Source organism: Temnothorax curvispinosus, unplaced genomic scaffold (genome assembly GCF_003070985.1).
Source record: "Temnothorax curvispinosus isolate PA1 unplaced genomic scaffold, ASM307098v1 QBEX01010576.1, whole genome shotgun sequence".
NCBI classification, from domain to species: Eukaryota; Metazoa; Arthropoda; class Insecta; order Hymenoptera; family Formicidae; genus Temnothorax; species Temnothorax curvispinosus.
This window is the reverse complement of record NW_020220356.1, coordinates 124,521-145,667: the sequence shown is the minus strand read 5'-3', so window position 1 is coordinate 145,667 and position 21,147 is coordinate 124,521. Positions and strand designations below refer to the sequence as shown.

Genomic DNA, 21,147 nt, shown 5'->3' with positions numbered 1-21,147 from the left:
TTTGCACCTACATCTTCTCTTTTTCTTTCTCCAACGCCCAATGTACATATATTTATTTCGTTTTTCAGTTTAGCATTTTTTGGAGGAATTTCAAAAGTTTCAAGCAACGTACGAACAAATCTCGTGCTACACCGCGTCGATCCCAGTTCAGGAAGTTCTTAGAAAAAAGAACAGACCCGCGGATCACGCGCGCGGCAGCGCCCTCGTAAGGCATCATTTTCACAGCCGGAGGCCAATTTCCGTTGTGACGAACCGTCGAGAGGGACGAGGGACGGAACCTCGAAACGCCTAGTGAATTTTCGCGAGGCCGATGGTTCGCGCGAGTTTTCGCGCTACCTGTTACGAGAGCTCGACGACGACGGGCGGTACGAGGACACGTGTCCCATCGGCGAATTTCGAGCGTCGGTAGTCCCGAATTAATCTCCACCCGGTTTCCCCAGGTTGATCGGCGGCCAGGTGCCGGGCGCGCGCGCGCGCGCGTCTTCAGCCTACATACATACCGCGGGGGGATTCGCGATTTCGCGGAAAAGCGGGCGCGTCCGGGACGTTTTGCGGGACGCGTCCAAACGCGCTCTCTCTCACGCGTTCGCCATCGCCCGCGCGCCTCGCGAGAGCCAGCCAAAAGGGAAAGCAGCGAGTGGCCGCGCGAAGCGGCGCGACGCGGAGCGGAGCGGCGCGGCGTCCGGCGTGGCGCGGCGCGGGGCGGCCATTTTATGTTAGTATGACGTAGAGGCTGGGTGTAGCTTAGCGTTCTTATTGTCGGTGTCCGTGCGCGCGAGCGAGCAAAGGAGAGGACAAAAAAAAAACCTAACGGATCGGTAAGATCCTGGCGGTGCGCCCGGATGATGTTCGATGCCCTCGCGCGAACGATCGGGCCCGCGCGAGTGATGTGAACCGCCGCAGTCGTCGGCAGCGATCGCGCGATTCCCGCGGATAACCAACCCGTGTGAAACTGGTGTAAAACGCGTGTGACGCGTGGAGGATTATAGGAGCGCTGGACGACAGCGCGGAACGGTCGAGGGGGACTAGAGGGGAAAGTGGGAGCGAGGAAGTCGAGCGAGCGAGCGACCGAGCGACCGTGCGTGCGAACGAAACGAGTAGCGAAAAACGTACGAAACGAACGAATCGAAACGAAACCGGGCGCGAGGCGCGAGAGCTCGTCGAGGTGATCCTGCTGGCGAGCGAAAAGTGAAAGTGGTGCCGTTCGCCGCGGCGGTGTGGTGCGGTGCGTCCGTAGCATAGAGCGCGGGTGCGCGAACCATGAGCGAGGAAAGCAATCCGCGCACGCTCTACGTGGGCAACCTGGACACCTCGGTGTCCGAGGACCTTCTGTGCGCGCTCTTCTCGCAGATCGGCGCCGTCAAGGGATGCAAGATCATACGCGAACCCGGCAACGACCCGTACGCCTTCGTCGAGTTCACGAATCACCAGTGCGCGGCCACGGCGCTGGCCGCCATGAACAAACGGTCGTTCCTCGAGAAGGAGATGAAGGTTAACTGGGCTACCAGCCCGGGCAATCAGCCCAAGCTCGACACCAGCAATCACCATCACATATTCGTCGGCGATCTGTCGCCGGAGATCGAGACGCAGACGCTCAAGGAGGCGTTCGCGCCCTTCGGCGAGATCAGCAACTGCCGGATCGTCCGCGACCCGCAGACGCTCAAGAGCAAGGGCTACGCGTTCGTGTCGTTCGTCAAAAAGTCCGAGGCCGAGGCGGCGATCAACGCGATGAACGGCCAGTGGCTCGGCTCGCGTAGCATCCGGACCAACTGGTCGACTAGGAAACCGCCGCCACCGAGGTCCGAGAGGCCGCGGCATTCCAACAATAGTAAACCCAACTACGACGAGGTACGTAATCGCCCCGGTTAACCCTCTCCTTCCCTTCCCCACCTCCCGCCACCCTCCCGTCTGCGAACGTAACCAACAATTTTTACCGTTACTTCGCCGAAACGTGACCGGTTTGCGTTAGCTCCGCTTCGGACAAACGTTCCGATTGTTAGATTTTACTCTACGACGATGACTTGACAATTGACTCCGATGTAAAAGAGTCGGGACGTACGGCTGCCTCTAGCGATTCGGGATGAGAAAGCAAGAGAATTTATTTATCTGTTACCTCTTGATCGACGCTGAGTCTTCTCTACGTGCTAAGATCTCTCATTGTTCTTCTCATTGTTTTCCAACAGGTTTATAACCAAAGTAGTCCGACCAACTGTACCGTGTACTGCGGGGGTTTTACGAACGGTATCACGGACGAGCTGATAAAGAAAACGTTCTCCCCGTTCGGCACCATTCAGGACATAAGAGTGTTCAAAGACAAGGGATACGCCTTTATTAAGTTCACGACCAAGGAGGCCGCAACGCACGCCATCGAATCGACGCATAACACAGAAATCAACGGGAGCATCGTTAAATGTTTTTGGGGGAAAGAGAACGGCGATCCGAATAGCGTGGGTCCTAATGCCAATCACCAGGCTCAACAGGTTACTGTTTATATACTTTTGAGAGACTCTTATCGAAAGCTCTCCTTTCTCTCTATGCAAATCTTTTAGATCTATGCAAATCACTTAATCCTTTGTCATATTGTTTATGTAGAAACTAATAACGTTTATGTAGAATTATATAAATGAATGAATTAATCTTTTTTGCGACAGGTGACAACGGGAGCGGGACAATACGCGTACGGCTACGGCCAACAGATGGGTTATTGGTATCCACAGGGCTATCCGCAAATGCAGGGACAGTTCTTGCAGCCCGCTCAATACTACGGTCAATATTACGGGCAACAGGCTCAATATATGAACAGCATGAGGATGCCCGCACCAGGCGCGGGGGCCTGGCAACCGACGCAAGCCACCGCGGCACCGCCGACGGCGAGTGCGCCCTTGCCACCGGGCCAGCAGCCCACTATGGTAACATACACCATGCCACATCAGTACCCCACGCAATGAAACTGATCGTTGACCGGCTAATTGTTACGTACGATAATAGTTGTCCCGGGGGTTATTCGCGAAGATCCGTTCCGACATATACCTACTTCAACATTTTTACATTCGAGTTTTCGGTGAACGCAACGCGCGAGCTGATCGTTTCCGAACGCGATTGAGATGCGACTTCGCTTTGCAATAGTAGAAAAAAAAATACGATTGGTATTCCGGAGTTTTTATTTCTTTCTTTCTCTCTTTGTTTGTGCGCACGATCGATTCGTTCCAACGGCTGAAGGTTGTTTTCTTTTTCCTCCGTTTACCGTCACGGGACGGGCGCGTAACGTTATATCGAGACGTAAAATCTCACGTAGTGACGATGCTTCGACAATGCGGCGCTCGTACGACGAGTATCGTCGCTGCACACGTCTCGGTTCAGCGCTAAAACTCCGATCGGGATTTCGCGATTTCCGCATTCTGGATATACATATATATAACGTTGAACCAGGTATATCTCCAAACTTTTCCTCGCGGCCTTCCCCTCCCCCCTTGCCCCCCCCCCCCCGAAACTCAAAACCGAGCCCCGCACCCGTTGTGCTGCGCAAGTGACGTATGTATGCGGCAAATCTTTGCGTTGTTGATACCTTTTTAATATTTTTGCCACTGACACCTCGACTCTCAACTCCTACCCCCCCACTTCCTTTCAAATCTCGGATCGTCGATGAACAATGCGCGCGACGAATGTTCATTTGAGATATACAAATAAAACGGAGAGTAACTGCTAATATCGGACGTAGTTAGTAAGGTAGAAAAAAGAAGCGAGATTAGCTAGACACGGCGCCTGTGATGTAGCTAGACTTTTGGACGCGTGTATGCTAAAGGCGTGTGCGGGGCTCCCCTAACAAATGAATTCTGCGAGAGTTGAGTAAACGAGTTACAACTTTATCTCGTTGTGTGATATTTATCGTCGGTGGTTAATGTATAAAATTTTGCTATGATTCTCTTCAGAGAGGGGTAACAGAAGGGAGAGAGAGAGAGAGAGAAAAAGAGAGAGAAAGAATGAAAGAAAGAGAGTATGTATGTGTGCGTATGCGTGCGTGCGCGTGCATGTGCGTGCGTGAATTTTTTGCTAAAGACATCATCAAGATAACACGAATCGAGATTCCCTCGTACACGAGTGCAAGCTCAAAATACATTAATTGCTGCGATGTTGTACGTTAAATGGTACGCGTCGGCTCGCACTCTCTTCGTACACCCGTCACTATACTTTCGGTGTGTGTATCTCGAACATTATGCTCCATCCGCAAATGAACAAGGTCGCGATGTACACGTTGCGCTTACCGGTTTCTTTTCTTTTCTTTTCTTCTTTTTTTTTTCTCTTACGAGAATGCTCGTGGTTTTGAGAAAAGGAATAAATGTAAGGATCGATCGCCGCTGGTGCGACGAGGGTACATAGCTGGAGAGGTCCGAAGAGATATCGGACGTTAACGTACTCCATCGTCATACCGTAACGTCAATGACTCCTCGCCGTTTGTATAGACGACCTAGCTAATCGAAGAATAATAAATAAATGTAACTTAAGTCTAACGATAATAATAAACGAATAAACGCGCGCGTACTTCCATCGGGGATATTTTTTCTCGAGCGAGGGGACGAGTCATTGATGAGCCTGGGTGGATCTCGGGACCTAAGACGCGTGTATGAAAATTGAAAGCGTATATACGCGTGTTTGGTTACTTGTTACGCGGACGTCGGTAAACGGTAATCTTTGCTCTTTGCGACGGAACGATCGGGGAACGATCCGATTGACAATCGTGGATATAACATTACGTACGGTTTTTGCGAATTATTATTGTCGTGCAGGTCGTGGACGCGATTAAAAATGACAACGTGACACGATAATGATAATAACGTGACACGATTCGATTCCCTCGTGTCTTCCAAGTCAACGTGTAACGGAAGTTCGCGTGGCACAATTAACGATAGTTTGCTTTCGTTTCTCTTCGCGGTATCCCGCGCTGATCGCTTTTGTAGGGCTCGGGGTGATTCGGCCCTCTAAGGCTACCGATCGGAAGAGATTTAGCGTACGTTACATAATTCGGGGATACGCAACATCCCGAATCGGGAATTAAACCATGAAGGTGTCGACGCTAATTGCCAAGGTATCAATTAACGAATACATCTCGTAGATGCGACATCGTTCATCGTTTACTGCTCCCTTTTTCAATTTTTTAACAAAAAAAGAATCGATGATTGGAATCGGTCTCGGAGTACGAGACTCAAAATGCGCGAAAATTTGGAATTTTACCGGCATATGACTGCGAAATTATATAATTAATTAATTGGTTATCTCGGTGCCTTAGTACCTGGACACACGAGCCCTACCAATTACACGCGGTTGTTTTCTACGAAAAACAACTTCTTTTATTAGATTCGCGCGTGATTTTTTGCGTGATTGCGTCGCGTCCGTTGCATTCTTCTGAATGGAGTTCAGGTTCCGATTATACCGTTCCGACGGAATGATAATATGTCCTCCGTTTGCAGAACGACGGAACACTGTTTCATTTTCATTTTTTCGCAGAGATTCATAAAAAGGAGAAGGATCGAGATGGATTATTTCCAATGATGTTTGACATGTGAGAATGCTTGTCGCCGCCTCAGTTCACCACCGACGGTAAAATGCCATAAAAAAAAATTTCAAAACCAATTTGTATAAAGTCAGTATATAAACGAGATGCGAGAGGTAAACGAGGGAAAAAAAAAAAAAAACAAAATGAGTGGAGCCGGGCGTGGTAACGATTCGATTTTGGTTGCGAATAAAACGATATCGAACCGGAGAGCCAGTTTAAAGGGAGAACGGAGTTGCCTGCGATGTAATCGGTAGAAAAAAAATCGATAAGAGAGGAAAACAAAAAATGTTATATAAAGAGTAATTTAGGTACGGCGGGGTTTTGAACCCACGAAGATGCTTAGGATAATGTTATCTTATAATAAAAACAAATTGTCCTTTTGAATGAAAAAAAAGGAATAAATATTTAAAATACATAATGTCGTGCGTTATTTCGTTGATCTCCAGCTAAGACGTTTCTTCCACTTGCGCTGATCTATCTACCTTTCTTCATAATTATCGAATAAGGTAAGGCTTACGTTAATCGCTATGATACTTGGCGCAAAATTAACAATATCCAAATACATGTAATACGGTTTTATTTTGCAATCAATACACTCTTACAACGACCATCCGCAATAATTGGAAAGATATTCTCGAGGAATCACTTGCGGACGTTTCAACACGACGATTCATGCGAAAAATAACATTCATATCGCTTTATTACGCCAAGGTTTACGACCTTTTCCGGTATTCGCATAATAGTACCATCTATTGATAAAGGAAAAAGCTTGGAACATTGTAAATAATTATTTCCTATACATGATGTTCCTACGAGAATCATGCCTCTTAAATGTCGGACTAACGAAATGAGGGAAGAAAAAAAGAAAAGAAATTGCGAGTCGATTATTTTTAAAGCTTCGCTTGTGAGAAGAAGCGCGAATATGGGGAAATAATTTGTACGCACATTTATTACATGTTTCAAAAACGCATTCCTCGAATCAATCACCGATGAAATACCGTCGTTTTACAGTTTTGTACAATTCTGCCGTACTAATCTTACATTAGGGATTTAATCGAGTTACTATGGTGAACATCTATTGGATAGATATGTAATAATTACTCTGTTGGACGTTGACTACCACGGTATAAAGATACGCTTATACTGTTCGTGAGTTCGCGAATGTGGATGAATATTGAAAGGCAAATACGCATACGTAGGCAAAAATGAAAGAATTTCATGCTCATTGATGATGCAAGAAAAGACCATGGTGTAATTTTATTTTAATGTTTCGATACAAGAGTCGTTTCGCCATCATCAACCTTCGCGAACTTACGAACGTTAGAATAGTATACATTACCAAAGAACACTTGGTAAAAATTTTACGTGGCAATCTAACGTGTAATTTACAATGTAACTTACTGAAAGTACTCTATAATACTGCTGGATGTATACGGGTCACACCTTTCTCTCTCTCTTGGAAAAGATTGATTACAAGTTAATGAAAATCATGAGTAATTTGATAAATTTGTCACAGGAAAATACACCAATATTAATTAATGGGTTGTGGATACTTGCAAGTTGTCGATACAATCACTTGTAAAACAGTTAAATATGACGCCAAAACCACAGAAAGATAATATTTAACAGGGAGAAGTTTCTCGCATGCACAAACATTTTCCTTTTTAACTTGCAGCTCATGTATTTACCATTAGATTAAACGGTATAATATTTAGCGTAAACATTATACCCGATTATTATTCTTACTCAATTTTTTGTTTTACCGTTATACGTTATAAAAGTAGCAAAATAACTTAATCAAGGCTCAGCGTGTCCCACAATAGAAGGCCAGGGTCTTTGAATAATTCATCTTCATATGCGAAACAATTTGTTGTGCAAAATCATCATAAACTTCAAACTTAATATAACTAACGTAATTCATATTTTGCAATATCATATATAATACAACGTACAATATTATAATCTACATAGGCAGTGCGCAAAGATTAATATAAAAAACTAATATCACAAAGTAATTTGGAGATAAAACTGTCGAGTCAGCATCGTGACGATGCCGAAGCTCCGTTCATATGTTAACGCGTTAAAAAGAGAACACAAATAAATCGAACCCTCATCGCGGTATCGTACGCTCCCATCTAGAAAAATTAATAAATTTCCCGGAAAGACCCAGAATTATGATTCACGAGAATATTTGTATATATATATCGCATTCTTGTGTGCATTTAAATACATATTAAAGCGCCGCGAAAGTATCAAGTTTGTCGTCGCAGTAACATCACAGCTCTTGAATGCTGTTCAGCATCACACGATTTTTTTTTATAATTACAACAGTGCGAATCTCGAAATGTCAGATTTACGCGTCGCGAAGTAAAGAGTTACATTTTACCTCTTATGCTTTACCTACTATGGAATATATCTATTTAACGAACGCATCGTGTTCTATTTCATACACAGAGAGGTCTATTGTTAAATAACTAATAATTTTCTTTGCAAATAACATCTTCTATTCTTCCGCTGTATCAGAGGAGAATTGTATGCAGTGAAACTCATTGGAAAATAATTCGCTATCTAATAAAGTGTGTTACGGTAAATCTTATACTCTACAAAACTACTAGGGACGTTACCCTACCACTACGATATCACGGATGATCGCCATTGATCCGGGATGATTAATCAATTCGTGTTATACTGTAGTTGCAGCGTGTTATAATATAGTTCCGTGTTGAATATATTAATTTGTTTAATACATTATACATGCATAGTTATTCTACTTTTGAGCATCGGAAGCAATAGATAAATGTCATAAAAATCATGTGTCCGTATATGTTTTATATTTATATGTATATATATGTTGATTTCTTTCATTCTCTTGTGTATACGATAACAATGTTTGTCGAGCTTACGCGTAATCCTTATAGATAAATACTTAGGATTTCATATAGCACAGATTAGATTCTCAGTTCGTTGTCTTATAGAATTTTGTATTAAAACAGAATCTCTCACATTCTCCCCTTTCCTCAGATCATCGCTTTTTTTTTCCTTTGCCCGTGGGTCTTTACATCGTGATGGCCGCGTGACTCCTAACGCATTATATCAATAAATATCAAACGAATCTTCGAAATGGTATCAAACGTAACAAGATTAACATTCGAAACTTCACTTGAAGGGCGCACCTATTAGTGCAATTTATACAAAATCGACGCGCGTAAGATGAGATTTACTATTTTCCGTTCGATTTCACGGATATTACGGAGATACTTGTTTGCATATTTGTATATTCTATTATGTCATACGAATATGGTAATTACGCAACTATAATGTCTTCTTCTTACATGTGTCATTGATAGATCATATTTTTTATTATCTGTTTTGGACGTGCACCGTTCCGTTTGCAAATGTAGTCTTTCTATTGCTGCTCTAATAACGAGTCGGGTCATGCGTATTGTATTCAACTTGCTCGTGTCAATTTTATAAACGACAATAATTAAAAGTATTTACAACTTTAAAAGGATACATTCCCTCTAACTGCAGAACTATGTGCTCTTAATCACATTCTTTTAAATGCTTATTTTTCAAGTGTCTAACGCGTTAATTGCCAACACTCTGATATTAAATGCAAATTATCGTAATAAGCAGCACTGTATTAGTACGGATTTCAAATGCCAACCGTTACAAAGGAACTGTAAATCGTAAGGATAATGAGTATATAAATAAGCATAAATAATAAAGACGCGCCTTCTTCAATATCGAACTGGTAAACATTAAAGCTATGTATTGAACTGTAAATTGTAAGTCCGATCTCACGCCGGATATAACACATGGAGCACATTATATATTTTATAAAATTAATGCGAAACATATTTTTCAAGATACATTTGACATTAAATCATTCGAACCTGAGCCCAAGTTTCATTTGTCGCAAAAGATTCGTTATGCGATTACTAAATCATGCTAAGTTTAATGTGAAATGCGATAACGATGAGTAAGTATGTCGACTTTTCATCAAAAAGACAAAAATCCATTAAGGATTTGAAGGACAATATCTTCTTTAGCTTTTCACTGCCGTCTTTTTCGTAAACATCAAAATTGTTTGTAAGGCAGGATAAAAATATAAGAACCGTACTATTGTGTTGACGGGATTACATGGTTCTTCACACATGGTTTCGATACTTTGAAACGCTTCTAGTCCCGTTCTAGTTTGCAGATTAAATTTAACTGAAACGCACGATTATTTCTGGAGCCTCTCGCTCGAGCGGCTTATCTCAAATCAAAGACTCACATCTCCGTATTCGAAGTTCCATTTCTCATAGGCAGCTAAACTTGCCGGCGAAACGGATCTGCGAATTCTCTTTAGGGAATCACGGAAATCTTGCATTGTGATATTACGAACGGAATTGAGGTCCAATTCCTTCACCTGATCTGGATTCAGTTCTGAGAATGATACGATAATACGCCTTGTAGTTAAACCATACAGACAAGATGTAACAGATCTACACTTTCAAAGCGCAACAAAAAAATTTGATGAAACTTTCTTCAGATTTTTATTAGACTTGACTTTGAGTAAATTAAATAAAATTTTTAAGAGTTTGTCGCGGTAAACATGCAGAAAAATTAACTTTTATCGCTGGAAAACAGCATGTGTGCATGTATTCAAAATGACGAGACATTTATAATATCGTAAAGAATTATAAAATGAGTGGCCAAGTGCATATCTTCACCCATAATATAAGACTAAAAACGAATTTAAAAAAAGCGTACAACGAATACGAGAAATTGAGCAATTTACCTCTGATAGGCCCAAGCGCTGCGTCTTTAGCTAATCCAGTTAAATCGCTTCCCGAGTATCCCTCCGTCACAAGTGCCATCTCGTTCAACTCTTCCGGCGTCAATGGATCATTATGTTTGGCCAAGAGCCTTCGGAGTAACACAATCCTCGTCTGTACGTCGGGCAACGTAACATACACGCGTTTCGTGAATCGCCTTAGTGCAGCCTCATCTAATTCCTGCGGTCTATTTGTAGCAGCCATAACGAGCACTCTCTCCTCTGGATTGCACGGCAGACCGTCAAACTCGACTAAGAATTCTGTTTTTAGCCTCCTAAAATACACGTTTAATTTAATTAATTTGATAAATCGATATAGCTCTCTTATCGATATATTGTCCGTGTGTATAAACGGACAGAGAGAGAATACACAAAGGTATATACCTCGAAGCTTCGTGTTCATTATCCTTTCGCTCGCTCAACAACGAATCCACCTCGTCGATAAAAATAACGGAGGGCTGAAACTCCCGCGCGATAGCGAACAGAGCCCTCACTAATTTCTCACCCTCTCCGACGTATTTCGAGGTGAGACTAGCGGCGGAGATTGAGAAAAATGTTGCGTTGCACTGAGTCGCAACGGCACGCGCCAGCAATGTCTTTCCGTTTCCTGGTGGCCCGAACAATAGCAATCCTCTCGCGGGCGTTCGCAGACCGGTGAATAACTCAGGTCGCAGCGACGGTAAGATCACCATCTCTTGTAAAGCCTGCTTCGCGGTCTGAAAGTTGAAGTTGAGAGAAAATATAAATAGGGACGAAGGCGACGTTTCTCGCGATATTATAATCAGTAACCAAGCGACGATAGTAACGCAACAGTACATCGCGACGGAACGACGTACCTCTTGACCAGCGATGTCTTCCCATTGCACCGGCGCTCCTCCCTCCAAGATCTCGTCGAGAATCACTTGCGCGAGTTTTGGATCCACACCCTTTAAAATAGGTACTTTTCTGGTTGGCGTGCTTCTGTTACTGTTAGAGGTAGTGGGGGTTCCTGGACGTCGTATAGGCGAACCGTTGCCCGGCACAGACAGCTGCCTTTTCACAGAGGGTGGTGTGGAGGACGGTTTGATAGGCATGGTTCTGTGGCAAGGTTGAATAGGCGTCGATCTGCCCATGCTCCGAGGCAACGTCTGGCTCTTACTTAGGGGTGTTCCTGTCATTCGCTTGCCAGGAACCGATAGTTTCCTGCCGGATGCTGAAATAATGCCCGTACTTATCAATAAAACTTAACAAATGGCAATTTATAATTTGATGACAGTAAAAGAATGACTACTGGTAGTCGATTAATTAAAAGAAAATTAAATGCAGATCTCACGTATCAGTCTAGTGGATAAGAGGGTCTATCGCAAAGAAGATAAAAGTAAGAAAAAAAATATATTTACAGCCAAGATATATTTGGAACATTGTTATTTGCATCCTTTGATTTGTATCCTGTAGTGATAAATAGTAGGAGTGTATTAAAAATGTGACTTTATCCCGATAGCAAATACCTCGTTAGTTAAAGCGTTAAAAACCATTTTTTAAATGTTGGAATTTATGTTGAGATAAAATACTTCCTACTATTTGTACTTTACTAAAATTGCAATTACGTGTGTTGTATTGTGTTGCTTCGGTCAAAAGCAGAATTAATATATATCTAATAAATTGCAATATAAAATTCAATACTATAAAACACGTTTACAATATTTATGCGACAGGTGTAATTAAAATTAATTAGCAAGGAAGAATACGCGTAAGTTTTAATTTACGTTTATGTATTAAAGATCAAATTACTTATAAAAATATAGATTTTTCGAACTTTTGTCTCGATTTAAAAGATTGGGGGGGAAAGAAAAAGATACGTCGTCTCATCACATTACCTTATTACTAAATCGCATAAATATTAAGTCTACCAAAAAATTATAAAAAATTTTCAAATGTGTGACTGCGATGGTGTGACGTGTATATGTACGTTTTAATCATACGTCTGATCTGTCTTCGTGTGTACTTAATAAATATAAATTTAGATCTTTTAATCTACTTGTAAAGGCGTTTTGATGAAAAAATTTCATCGCGTTTAGTAAGCGGAATGCAGCAGTTTCTAAAAATCTACGGCAACACGAAGAGGCAACTACGATAAATGCAAGCCTTACATTCTTCTATCTCATCCTTTCTACGTCATACGAGTGATGTGCACGGGGCTAAGATGGTACAAGTATCTTTTTCAAATGAACAACGACTAGGTAGCATTACCGTGTTATTTACTTGCATTCGACTCTCTTTCGCACTTAAGCCCAGAATCTCAGACGAAACAATACCTTCAGTAGTATGAGCGAAACAGTTTTTTGGTGAACGTGGCCTTAACTTGGGAATCTGGGTACACATAGTCTGTCCGGCGTTAACTGTCGTGTGTATATTGTTTGTGTTCTTATTGTGATTAATGTTGGATGAAGTTCGAGCGGTTTGAAAAGTGTGCGCGTTGCGGCGAGCCCTCAGATGCTTTCCCGGATGTTCGCCGTCCGTTTTATTTCCAGGTGCGCGATTGTTGATACTATTGTTGATACCCAGCTTTCTCAGCTCACGCACACTCACTACAAAAAGGAAAAGAAAACATTCTCTGCCATGCTGCAGTAAGGCTATAGACAGCTAAAAAAGAGAGAAATCAGGTTTTAAGAAAGATCTTTCGGTCGTACCGCGAGTAACAAAATATACCGATATCGCCGAGTTGTCTCGAAGCAAAGAGCGCGCGCGCGCGTTTCGTGCGATCGCCGTCATAGTGCTGTCGCGTGAGATTGGGCCCTCAATCTGCATCTTGCCGATGCAGACCGACATACAATAGCGCGAACCCTCATTTACCCTTTCTTCGAATACCCGTGAGAAAATGCAAAATAAAAACTGATCTGTGCTCAAGGTAAACCATCTAGGAAATTTTACAATTACACGCGAGCATGCGTACACACACACACATACGTACACGCGCACACACGCTCGCGCGCATGTATGTCTCGTAAAAAAGTAAAAATAAATTTGCACACACGAGCATGCTAGATACATAATCTTTCGCTTGCCATTGCCAAAGGTTTACCTGTGGACACCGTTGCCGAGATAAAGTATGCTGCATAGATACCGATTAATTGATATTCGCATGAAACGGAACTGTCTGTACCAGTAAGTAAAGTAAAGCTTGAAGTAGCTTGAGAAACGCCAATGTGCGGAGCAGGATGCGTAGCAGCGAGATGTACTAACCGAGGAAGTCGAGCCTGTCCTTCGCCATCGCCAGATTCGTACACATCTTGTCGTGGAGTCTCTGCGCGTGCTCCCACACCTCGCCGTGTCCGCCGTTGCACTCCACAGCTATTCCCTTCTCCAATTCTCCGATTCCCTTTTTGTACAGTTCTATCGCCATCTCCTTTTGTCCTGTTTGAAACCAGTAACAAGATCAATTAGAGAGCAGTTGGTTAAACTGCATAAAAATTTAAGTGCAAAGTTTAGACTGTAATTGTACAAAGCAACTTGTTCTTCACTTTCTTCAATCAAATTGTGTGCCCCGAGTGAAACAACTTACCTTCATTGTCCTCGTCGATCTTGAGCGCTTTGCTAATAAACTCGAACGCTCGGCGATGATGGTGCTTTTGCTTGGCCAGCAAAGGATCCCCGGGACCAGGCCCCATGGGACGTCTAGGCACTTGCGACATGACCTCGTTCTCTATCCGATTACCATTGATCAAACGACCATCCGCCGGGTTCTGCCCTACAACAATCTCCAATTGACAGGTCTGCTTGGACGCCTGCCTGCGCTGGATCAGCTGGGACGTGGAGGTGTACAGGTACTTGAACACCACGAACAGCTGATACAGCAGGGTGCGCAGCACGTTGAACAGCAGGATCAGCGGGAAGGAGACGATGTAGAGATTGCGCTTGTGCACCGACGGCTGGGCGCCGTCCAGGAAGCGGTGGTGGGTGTGATGATAGTGATTGTGACGGTGGCCGGCGCAGTGGCTGATCGTCGTCGTCGTCTTGTCGCCGTTCTCGCTCTTGGTCACGCACAGCTTCTTCGGCGACTTGGTGCCGAATTTACGTGTCGGGCGCGCGCCATCGCTGCAAGACATCTCCCAGGGATGGGTTTCGCTACGTTCGCCTCGGTACTGCGCTGCTGCGAGCGGCCGTCGACGGTGATGATGGTGCTCGCGACTGGTGGCCGTGCCGACATCCCCGACGCGGCGGTCGTGAGAGAGAACGGCAGGGACGAGGTCGGGCCGGTGGGACGACTTCTACATCGTCCACGTTCCCGTGGCACGGGGGCTGCCGGCGCCGCGTCCGCGACCGCTGGAGGCACTGGAGGGGGAGGAGGGAAAGACGCCGCGGAGAGTCGCGTTGCTGCGAGACTTACGAGACTCACGGGATACCTCCTGGTAGACGAGACGACGAGACGACGGGAACTGGGACGAATCGATCTCGCGCCGCGCCTCTCCCTCGCGTCGTTCCTCACCCGCGATGCGACAACCGGCCAAGGGACGCGAGCGTCCGTTCAGCTTGAGCATCGCTTGTTTTGGATCCCACTGCCCACTGCCTTGAACGCGCGCGCTCCGCTCCTGCTCCTCGCTTCTCCCGCGGTTCGGTTTACTTCTCCCAACCACCCAACTTCTCCCAAAGGAACGGAGCGATCGGTACCGCCGGTCCCGCCGCCCCCGCCGGTATACTATTTATACCGTAGCGACGCTCGGCGTCGAGACGCCGAGATAAGACGTCGACGTCGTTATGTACGATCGATACCATTAGCAGAGAATCAAACCCTCCTCAAACTATCATGATATATTATACAACATATATTTATATTTTCTTTTTATATAGTTAATTGCGCTGCGTAATCAATAAATGAGATCAATAAATAATCAACTTTTATGCAGAAAATAATATTTCGTGTAATATTCATATACATATACATAGAATGCGTAAAGAAAAATTTTAATGAGCAACAAGTTTACAATCTTCTAAAATAATAATAATAATAAATGAATAAATAAATTATATGTTATGTTGTTGCACAAAATTAATAATTAATTTATTTATTGCATTATATCGATGACATAGAAACCTAAAAAAATATGTTGTCGGCAAAGTAAGTGTATTATCGCGCATTATATCAATAAAAAATAATTTACACCCTTGTAATAGAAAAAAAAATGTACAAAAGGGTCTTCGGCTAGCTACCCCGCTATAACTTATAACTAATACTTTACATTTACATTATAATAATGGGATATATATATACACGACGTAACAATACATTTCAAAAGAGTATTAAAAAAAACGTGCAATTTTCCTTCTTTTATCAAACAGGTCTAATTACTATCGCTCTCCGATAGTTCTGCCTGTTCTGTGACTTTTCGTACCTTACTTTTCATCTTTCTCGTTTTGCCTAAGCCCTGTTTCGATTTTCTAAATATTTCTATAGCGTGCAATTTCCTTTCTAACGCACATTCCCTATCTTTCTCTCGTTGCGGTATGTATTCCCTGGTAGGTTTCTTCTCAGCAACGGCTTTAACAAGTTTCTCGGGGATGGTGCTCGTTTTAACAGGCGGTGTTCCTTCACAGGTCGATATTTCGAGTTCGGTAACTGAATCAGTAACTGAATTCTTTTCCTCGCTTGACTTTCGGGCAGCATTGCTCTTTTTAATTTTCTTAGGGAGAGGTTTTCCATTAACGTTGTCGTCTATGTCGCCATCCACATTATCGCTATTTAATCTACGCAAGGCCTGATTTTCGGTTGACTTTCGGGCAGCACCGCTCCTTTTAATTTTCTTAGGTCGAGGTTTTCCGTCTACGTTGTCGTCCACGTCGCCATCCGCATCCACGTTATCGTTATTCAATCTGCGCAGGGCCTTCTGCACTCTCTTACTTAAGTTCGGTTCGATCGAGCGCGGAGACGCTTTCGCTTTAAAGTACATGTCCAATAATTTTTGATTCTTGTTTTCTTCCATTCTCCTCAATACCGGTATCATCGTGTCGTCGAACTTGCCTTTCGTCCATCCAAACTTCCGCCTGGTATAGTCGCAAAGAAGCACGACGTTCGGCTTACCCCAGGTAAAAGTTTCCTTAGATTCGTCGACCGTGGGAAAGAGATACGCTTGGACAACCGCTTGATTTGGGAAATCTGTAAAGTAAGTAGTCGGTCATGCTACTGACGATCACATATTTCACTTACTTCATTCTTTATCGGTCGTTTCTGGGTGAGACTATCGCTTACCTCTGTCCAATTTCGCGTTTCGCAATTTATTGCGTAAACCAGTTTTCCCAGGAGCGAAAACCATTCCTTTCTTTATCCACGAGCAAAAATTATGCAACCCGTGTAATACGTTATCTCCATCGGCCGGAAACGCGGCTAATATTTCTAGCGCGGTAACTGGTCCAACGCCAGTCACCCCTGCGGTATAATCACTGCCAACCAAAAGGGCCAATTGTATCAATTGATTGCGGCTGAGTTCTGCAATATGTAATTGTTTTGTTATTAAACCTATGACACTTGATTTACATATAATTTCTTATAAAATTAATATATATACAAATAAATATATCATGTTAATGCTACTCTAGATCTTAAGATAACAATAAATGTAACGATGCTTACTAAAATGATGTTGAATATCACAGGCACGAAATTGTAATACTTTTTTGTTATGGTTGAAAAAATTCTTATATACGCATTGGCCTCCAAACAGCCAGATATCAGAATCGTCTGTAATTGTGCCGTCGGTTAGTTTGATTTGTTCCAAATACGCGCACTGTGCTTCCGCTTCCATGGGAGCTACTATGTACGGTATGCCGAACAAACGTAGCAGTTCCTATAAACAAATATAATATGACGCGTGCAAACAACAATTCAAAAAGGTACGACGTACATCGCTCTCTATATGTTTTCAAGTTTCATACCTGTGCATCGATTTTAATTTGGTCAGAAATGTTGGTAGCTTGCCTCTCGAGCTTACCAATGCTTCTTGCGAGTTCTTCTTGCTCATCCTCTAATTGTCCCTGTAATTAAAAAATACTCGTATCAGATAAATGAATAAAAATACAATGAAACAATCGTTTACCTGTTTACAGGAATAATGTTGAGTTTACCTTCAATTCTGTCAAATCTTTTTCATTAGTGGGTAATACTACTGCTGGCTTCTCCTGCGTACATTCGTGAAGAGGATTAGGCGTAGGCGTAGGCGTATCTGTATTATCTCGCTCTATTGATTTATCAGAGTTCTGGGTGTCGCGTATTTTGTCTTCACCATTCGACATATTCTCGCTCAACTGAACATTTTCTGGCAATTCGGTTTTTGTTTCTTCCTCGATCGATTCCTCAGGTATGGTATCCAAGAAATTATTTTTGAAATTATTACTGTCTTTCGAAATTAATTGTGTTCGGTGTTCCCCGTTCACCGTATCGACAAGCTGTACTTGCTCCGGACTCCGAACTGGCGCAACTCTCTCTTCATATACATTCTCAAATATATCGGCAAACATATCGTCCTCTGGTTTTTTATTGGACTTGAAAGTTATCTCAATATCCTTTCTTTTCGTGATGTTCCTTGAAATGTTCATATCGGGTATCGGGACATCTTGTATTTCGATGAAATCGTCAGAATCGGAATCCGACGTATCTATCTGTGTTACATCGTTAGACTTCGCGGCAGGAGAACGTTCCTCAGGTATTATTTCTTTGTCCAAATTTGAGCTGTCGGACGTTATAATATTTAAAGCCTCGGCATTATCTCTTAATGGTACAATTTCAGCAAGATTATCCGATTCTGGACTAGACGGAATCGATTCAATGGCCGTATTCTCTTCAGCCTTATGTGCATCTTTCATGCTCTGTGATTCCAAAACTTTCTCACGATTTTCAAGAAGTGTTGACATCGATTTATCATCCATTGGACTAGACGGAATCGATTCAATGGTCACATTCTCTTTAGTCGTACATGCATCTCTCGTGCTCTGTAATTCTAAAATTTCCTCGCAATTTTCAGAAAGTGTTGACATCGATTTATCATCCATTGGCTTTGTGGTTTCTGCCAGCTCTATACAATTATCTTTCGCGAGTGCTTTTACGCTTTTATTTGCAGTTTTGTGATTTTTATCTTTATTACGTTTAATAAGATGCATAATTTGATTCTGCGACAAGCCGCTGTACTCCAACATGTATGCTAATGCAGGATTTGTCTTATTTTTCCCCGATAATGCCAATGATTTGTTTGTATCATTTATATCATCTTCGTTTATTTCCTCTTCGGATTCCCAATCGCTGTCAAACGTGTATTCATTTATATTTTCGACGATAGGTAGAGAATCGTCATAGATTGTAAAATCGGCCTCACTATCGGAATCATTTAATTCATACTCGTTAATGTTTTCTGCAATTGACGTGGTATTACTTGGGCCAGCAACAGGTTCAACTTCTTCATTCGCATCCTGCAACTCACTTCTATCCACCTCTGATTCGCTCGGAGATTTCATTGCTAACGCGTTCTTGTCTGCGTGAAACAATATATACAATTCATTATTAAATATATCAGAAGAGCGAAATAAAACTTCAAAACGTTTCAACGTTTGGTGCGCATACCACTGATATAAATCAATCTAGTTGTATTATCCGCGGCTATTCGAAAAGCCGCGTCTCTGCCCTTTGTATCGACGCCTTGTTCAGTCAGTAGTTTGTCCAGCTCCTCCAACGTCAGTGTCTTTCCACCCATTTCCTTCTCGGCGGATTCTAAAGACTCCTGCACGTGTCTACGTTTGAGCAACCGTTTCAACTGGAAGCCTGAGAACTCTTGCGATTCCTATAAATACAATATATTTAAAACATACATAATACAAAATTTACTTGGAACACATGATATGCATGATTCATAATCTATCATATTTGTACATACTTGAGGCATCTCGTGCAAACGACCCCAAGAATTTTGTTTCCTCGTTTCTTTGAGGTCAGTGAGTATATCGTAACGAACATCCGCGGGTAACGCTTTAAATTCGTTGCTGGTTACATCAACGCTATGTATGTTTCCCATCCATTTAGATTGCTTCCGCGGACTCAGTTCGGCAAAGGAATCGTCGGAATCGTATTCATCGTCATCGACATAACTCTGCGCGTTGCTGACGCCCGGCATGTCGGGCAGAGCGAACATATCCTCGTCGGAACGTTTGGTTTGCATATTTATCGATATTTGCATCGCCTCGCCATTCCGATCCTTGGAATCCTTGTTGAGAGCGGTTTTTACAACGCTGTGCCTTATCAAGTTGTGTATCAAATCCGTCTTCATCTTCTGCGCCTTACTCGTGGCAATAGATTTCTGCTTCCTGCGCGAGGCCTGCGAACACAAAAGAATTGGTGGAGGCTCTTTTCTCACTACCTGGTTCCCACGGTGAGCTAATTAAGTACGAACAATATTATAATCAAGATAGAAGGAACAGTTTAGCTTGCGCACGTAAATGCATAGCGCACAAGATTCATACAATATATAACGCATCTCCTTTGCGTTAAACGCACGAGTTAGGGATCGTTAATTATTCGCCGGTTAAAGAAAATGTAATCCGTTGCGTATTTACAATTGTGTTTTTCTTGAGCATGGGTACGCCTCCGTCGAAGACGAAGACGGGCTTGATCTTAAAATACAGAAGTTTGCATATCCTGCTAAATAATCCAAGCAGATGGGCGTTAGGTCTGGGAGCGCCATGACGATCCTGGTATCCTTGCAACACTTGGTACATCCATATCGATATATCTGTATGTAAAAAACATATAATATAAAAGTTATGTAAAAGTTTGCTGTTCTATAATTGTACTTCAGAGTGACATTAAAGCCGAACGAGTAACGGACAATCTTGTCTCGCGTTTCCAGAACTTATCAAGATCTTTTAACTTTGGAATTAAATAGGGTTCAAAATTATATTCGATCTTTTGCGACAAGACTTGTATATCATAGATATCGATACTTGCCGATCGCCAAGACCTTGCCCTCGAGGCTCTCCAAGGGTACCGGCTTTCCGGATGCGTCGAGCAACTTCCACAAGCCGTAAACTCCCATTATTCAAGAGATTGACAGAGAAACGCGCACAAACGTGTCACTAAAAGGCACGCAACGCAAACGCGACGTGACATTTCTTTCCCAAGCGTTCCATTATCTTTTGATTTTATCTACCGCGCGACATACGATTATTAACCTAAAAGTAAGCGATTAACAAGTCGGACTCGTGCATATCACGGACTGTCACGACAGTGCGAGAGTAGTGAGAGTACGGAGATTCGTGAAAGCACGTGTTTTAATATTTTAGCGTCGACCTCGGTCGACTTCGGCCGGCGATTACGCCGGTTACAAAACGGTTGTTCGCGGTCAGCTGACGAAGGTAGCATTGGTAGCAAACGTCACGTCATACTCGCACGACGCACGCGGTCGGCTACACCTCATCCGCCAGTATCTGCGCCTGCACCTGCGCCAGCATACGAGTAGTCGACTCCAAACTCGACGAGTCGCTTTGTCTATTTTTACCGATTTAGATTAACTTTGAGCTCGGTTTAATTTTTTCTTTTTATCTTCTTCTAATTCTAAGAATTCTAAAAAGAAGAAATTTTGTTTAAAAAATTCTAAGAAGTAGACGAAGATAATTAAAAAGTAAGTTAATTTAGATAATTAACTTTAATCTAAAATTTATTTTTTATTTTCTTCTAATTCTTAGAATTCTAAATCTTCTAATTCTTAGAATTCTAATTCCTCTTATTCCAACTCTTAGATTTCTAACTCTTTTTCTAATT

At 42.8% G+C, this 21,147-nt stretch overlaps 3 protein-coding genes across 4 annotated transcripts; 1 reads left to right on the top strand and 2 right to left on the bottom strand.

The window, feature by feature from the left end:
• Window positions 1-682: 682 nt before the first annotated feature.
• Window positions 683-5,969, top strand: LOC112460463 (nucleolysin TIAR). Its single transcript, XM_025025136.1, has 3 exons — window positions 683-1,848; window positions 2,184-2,480; window positions 2,652-5,969. Exons 1-3 carry the CDS (start codon window positions 1,261-1,263, stop codon window positions 2,946-2,948), a joined length of 1,182 nt encoding a protein of 393 aa, XP_024880904.1. The 5' UTR covers window positions 683-1,260; the 3' UTR covers window positions 2,949-5,969.
• A 142-nt stretch (window positions 5,970-6,111) lies between these two features.
• LOC112460462 (spastin) lies at window positions 6,112-14,478 on the bottom strand. 2 transcript variants are annotated; one of them, XM_025025133.1, is made up of 7 exons: window positions 13,915-14,478; window positions 13,596-13,766; window positions 12,668-12,940; window positions 11,210-11,565; window positions 10,758-11,089; window positions 10,338-10,648; window positions 6,112-9,982 (listed from the first exon to the last, which is right to left on the bottom strand). In XM_025025133.1, exons 1-7 carry the CDS (start codon window positions 14,456-14,458, stop codon window positions 9,819-9,821), a joined length of 2,151 nt encoding a protein of 716 aa, XP_024880901.1. In that variant the 5' UTR covers window positions 14,459-14,478; the 3' UTR covers window positions 6,112-9,818. The 2 variants fall into 2 exon arrangements, with proteins under 2 accessions (XP_024880901.1, XP_024880902.1); XM_025025134.1 differs by lacking the exon at window positions 12,668-12,940.
• Window positions 14,479-15,393: 915 nt separating this feature from the next.
• Window positions 15,394-20,896, bottom strand: LOC112460460 (DNA repair protein complementing XP-G cells homolog). The gene is made up of 9 exons (XM_025025131.1): window positions 20,335-20,896; window positions 19,944-20,119; window positions 19,268-19,705; window positions 18,958-19,174; window positions 17,469-18,868; window positions 17,280-17,378; window positions 16,978-17,191; window positions 16,597-16,833; window positions 15,394-16,503 (listed from the first exon to the last, which is right to left on the bottom strand). The coding sequence occupies exons 1-9, from the start codon at window positions 20,420-20,422 to the stop codon at window positions 15,692-15,694; spliced, it is 3,681 nt and encodes a 1,226-aa protein (XP_024880899.1). The 5' UTR covers window positions 20,423-20,896; the 3' UTR covers window positions 15,394-15,691.
• Between the last annotated feature and the right edge of the window lie 251 nt (window positions 20,897-21,147).

Excerpts from the sequence above, each read along its gene's own strand:
- LOC112460463 (XM_025025136.1), top strand. The coding sequence starts at position 1,261 with ATGAGCGAGGAAAGCAATCCGCGCACGCTCTACGTGGGCAACCTGGAC. Across the intron at positions 1,849-2,183 it reads GTAAACCCAACTACGACGAG|GTTTATAACCAAAGTAGTCC; the intron begins GTACGTAATCGC and ends GTTTTCCAACAG. Across the intron at positions 2,481-2,651 it reads CCAATCACCAGGCTCAACAG|GTGACAACGGGAGCGGGACA; the intron begins GTTACTGTTTAT and ends TTTTTGCGACAG.
- LOC112460462 (XM_025025133.1), bottom strand. The coding sequence starts at position 14,458 with ATGTCTTGCAGCGATGGCGCGCGCCCGACACGTAAATTCGGCACCAAG. Across the intron at positions 13,767-13,914 it reads GATCGACGAGGACAATGAAG|GACAAAAGGAGATGGCGATA; the intron begins GTAAGTTGTTTC and ends GGTTTCAAACAG. Across the intron at positions 12,941-13,595 it reads GGACAGGCTCGACTTCCTCG|TGAGTGTGCGTGAGCTGAGA; the intron begins GTTAGTACATCT and ends TCCTTTTTGTAG.
- LOC112460460 (XM_025025131.1), bottom strand. The coding sequence starts at position 20,422 with ATGGGAGTTTACGGCTTGTGGAAGTTGCTCGACGCATCCGGAAAGCCG. Across the intron at positions 20,120-20,334 it reads GGGCAAGGTCTTGGCGATCG|ATATATCGATATGGATGTAC; the intron begins GCAAGTATCGAT and ends TTTTACATACAG. Across the intron at positions 16,504-16,596 it reads AAACGCGAAATTGGACAGAG|ATTTCCCAAATCAAGCGGTT; the intron begins GTAAGCGATAGT and ends CTTACTTTACAG.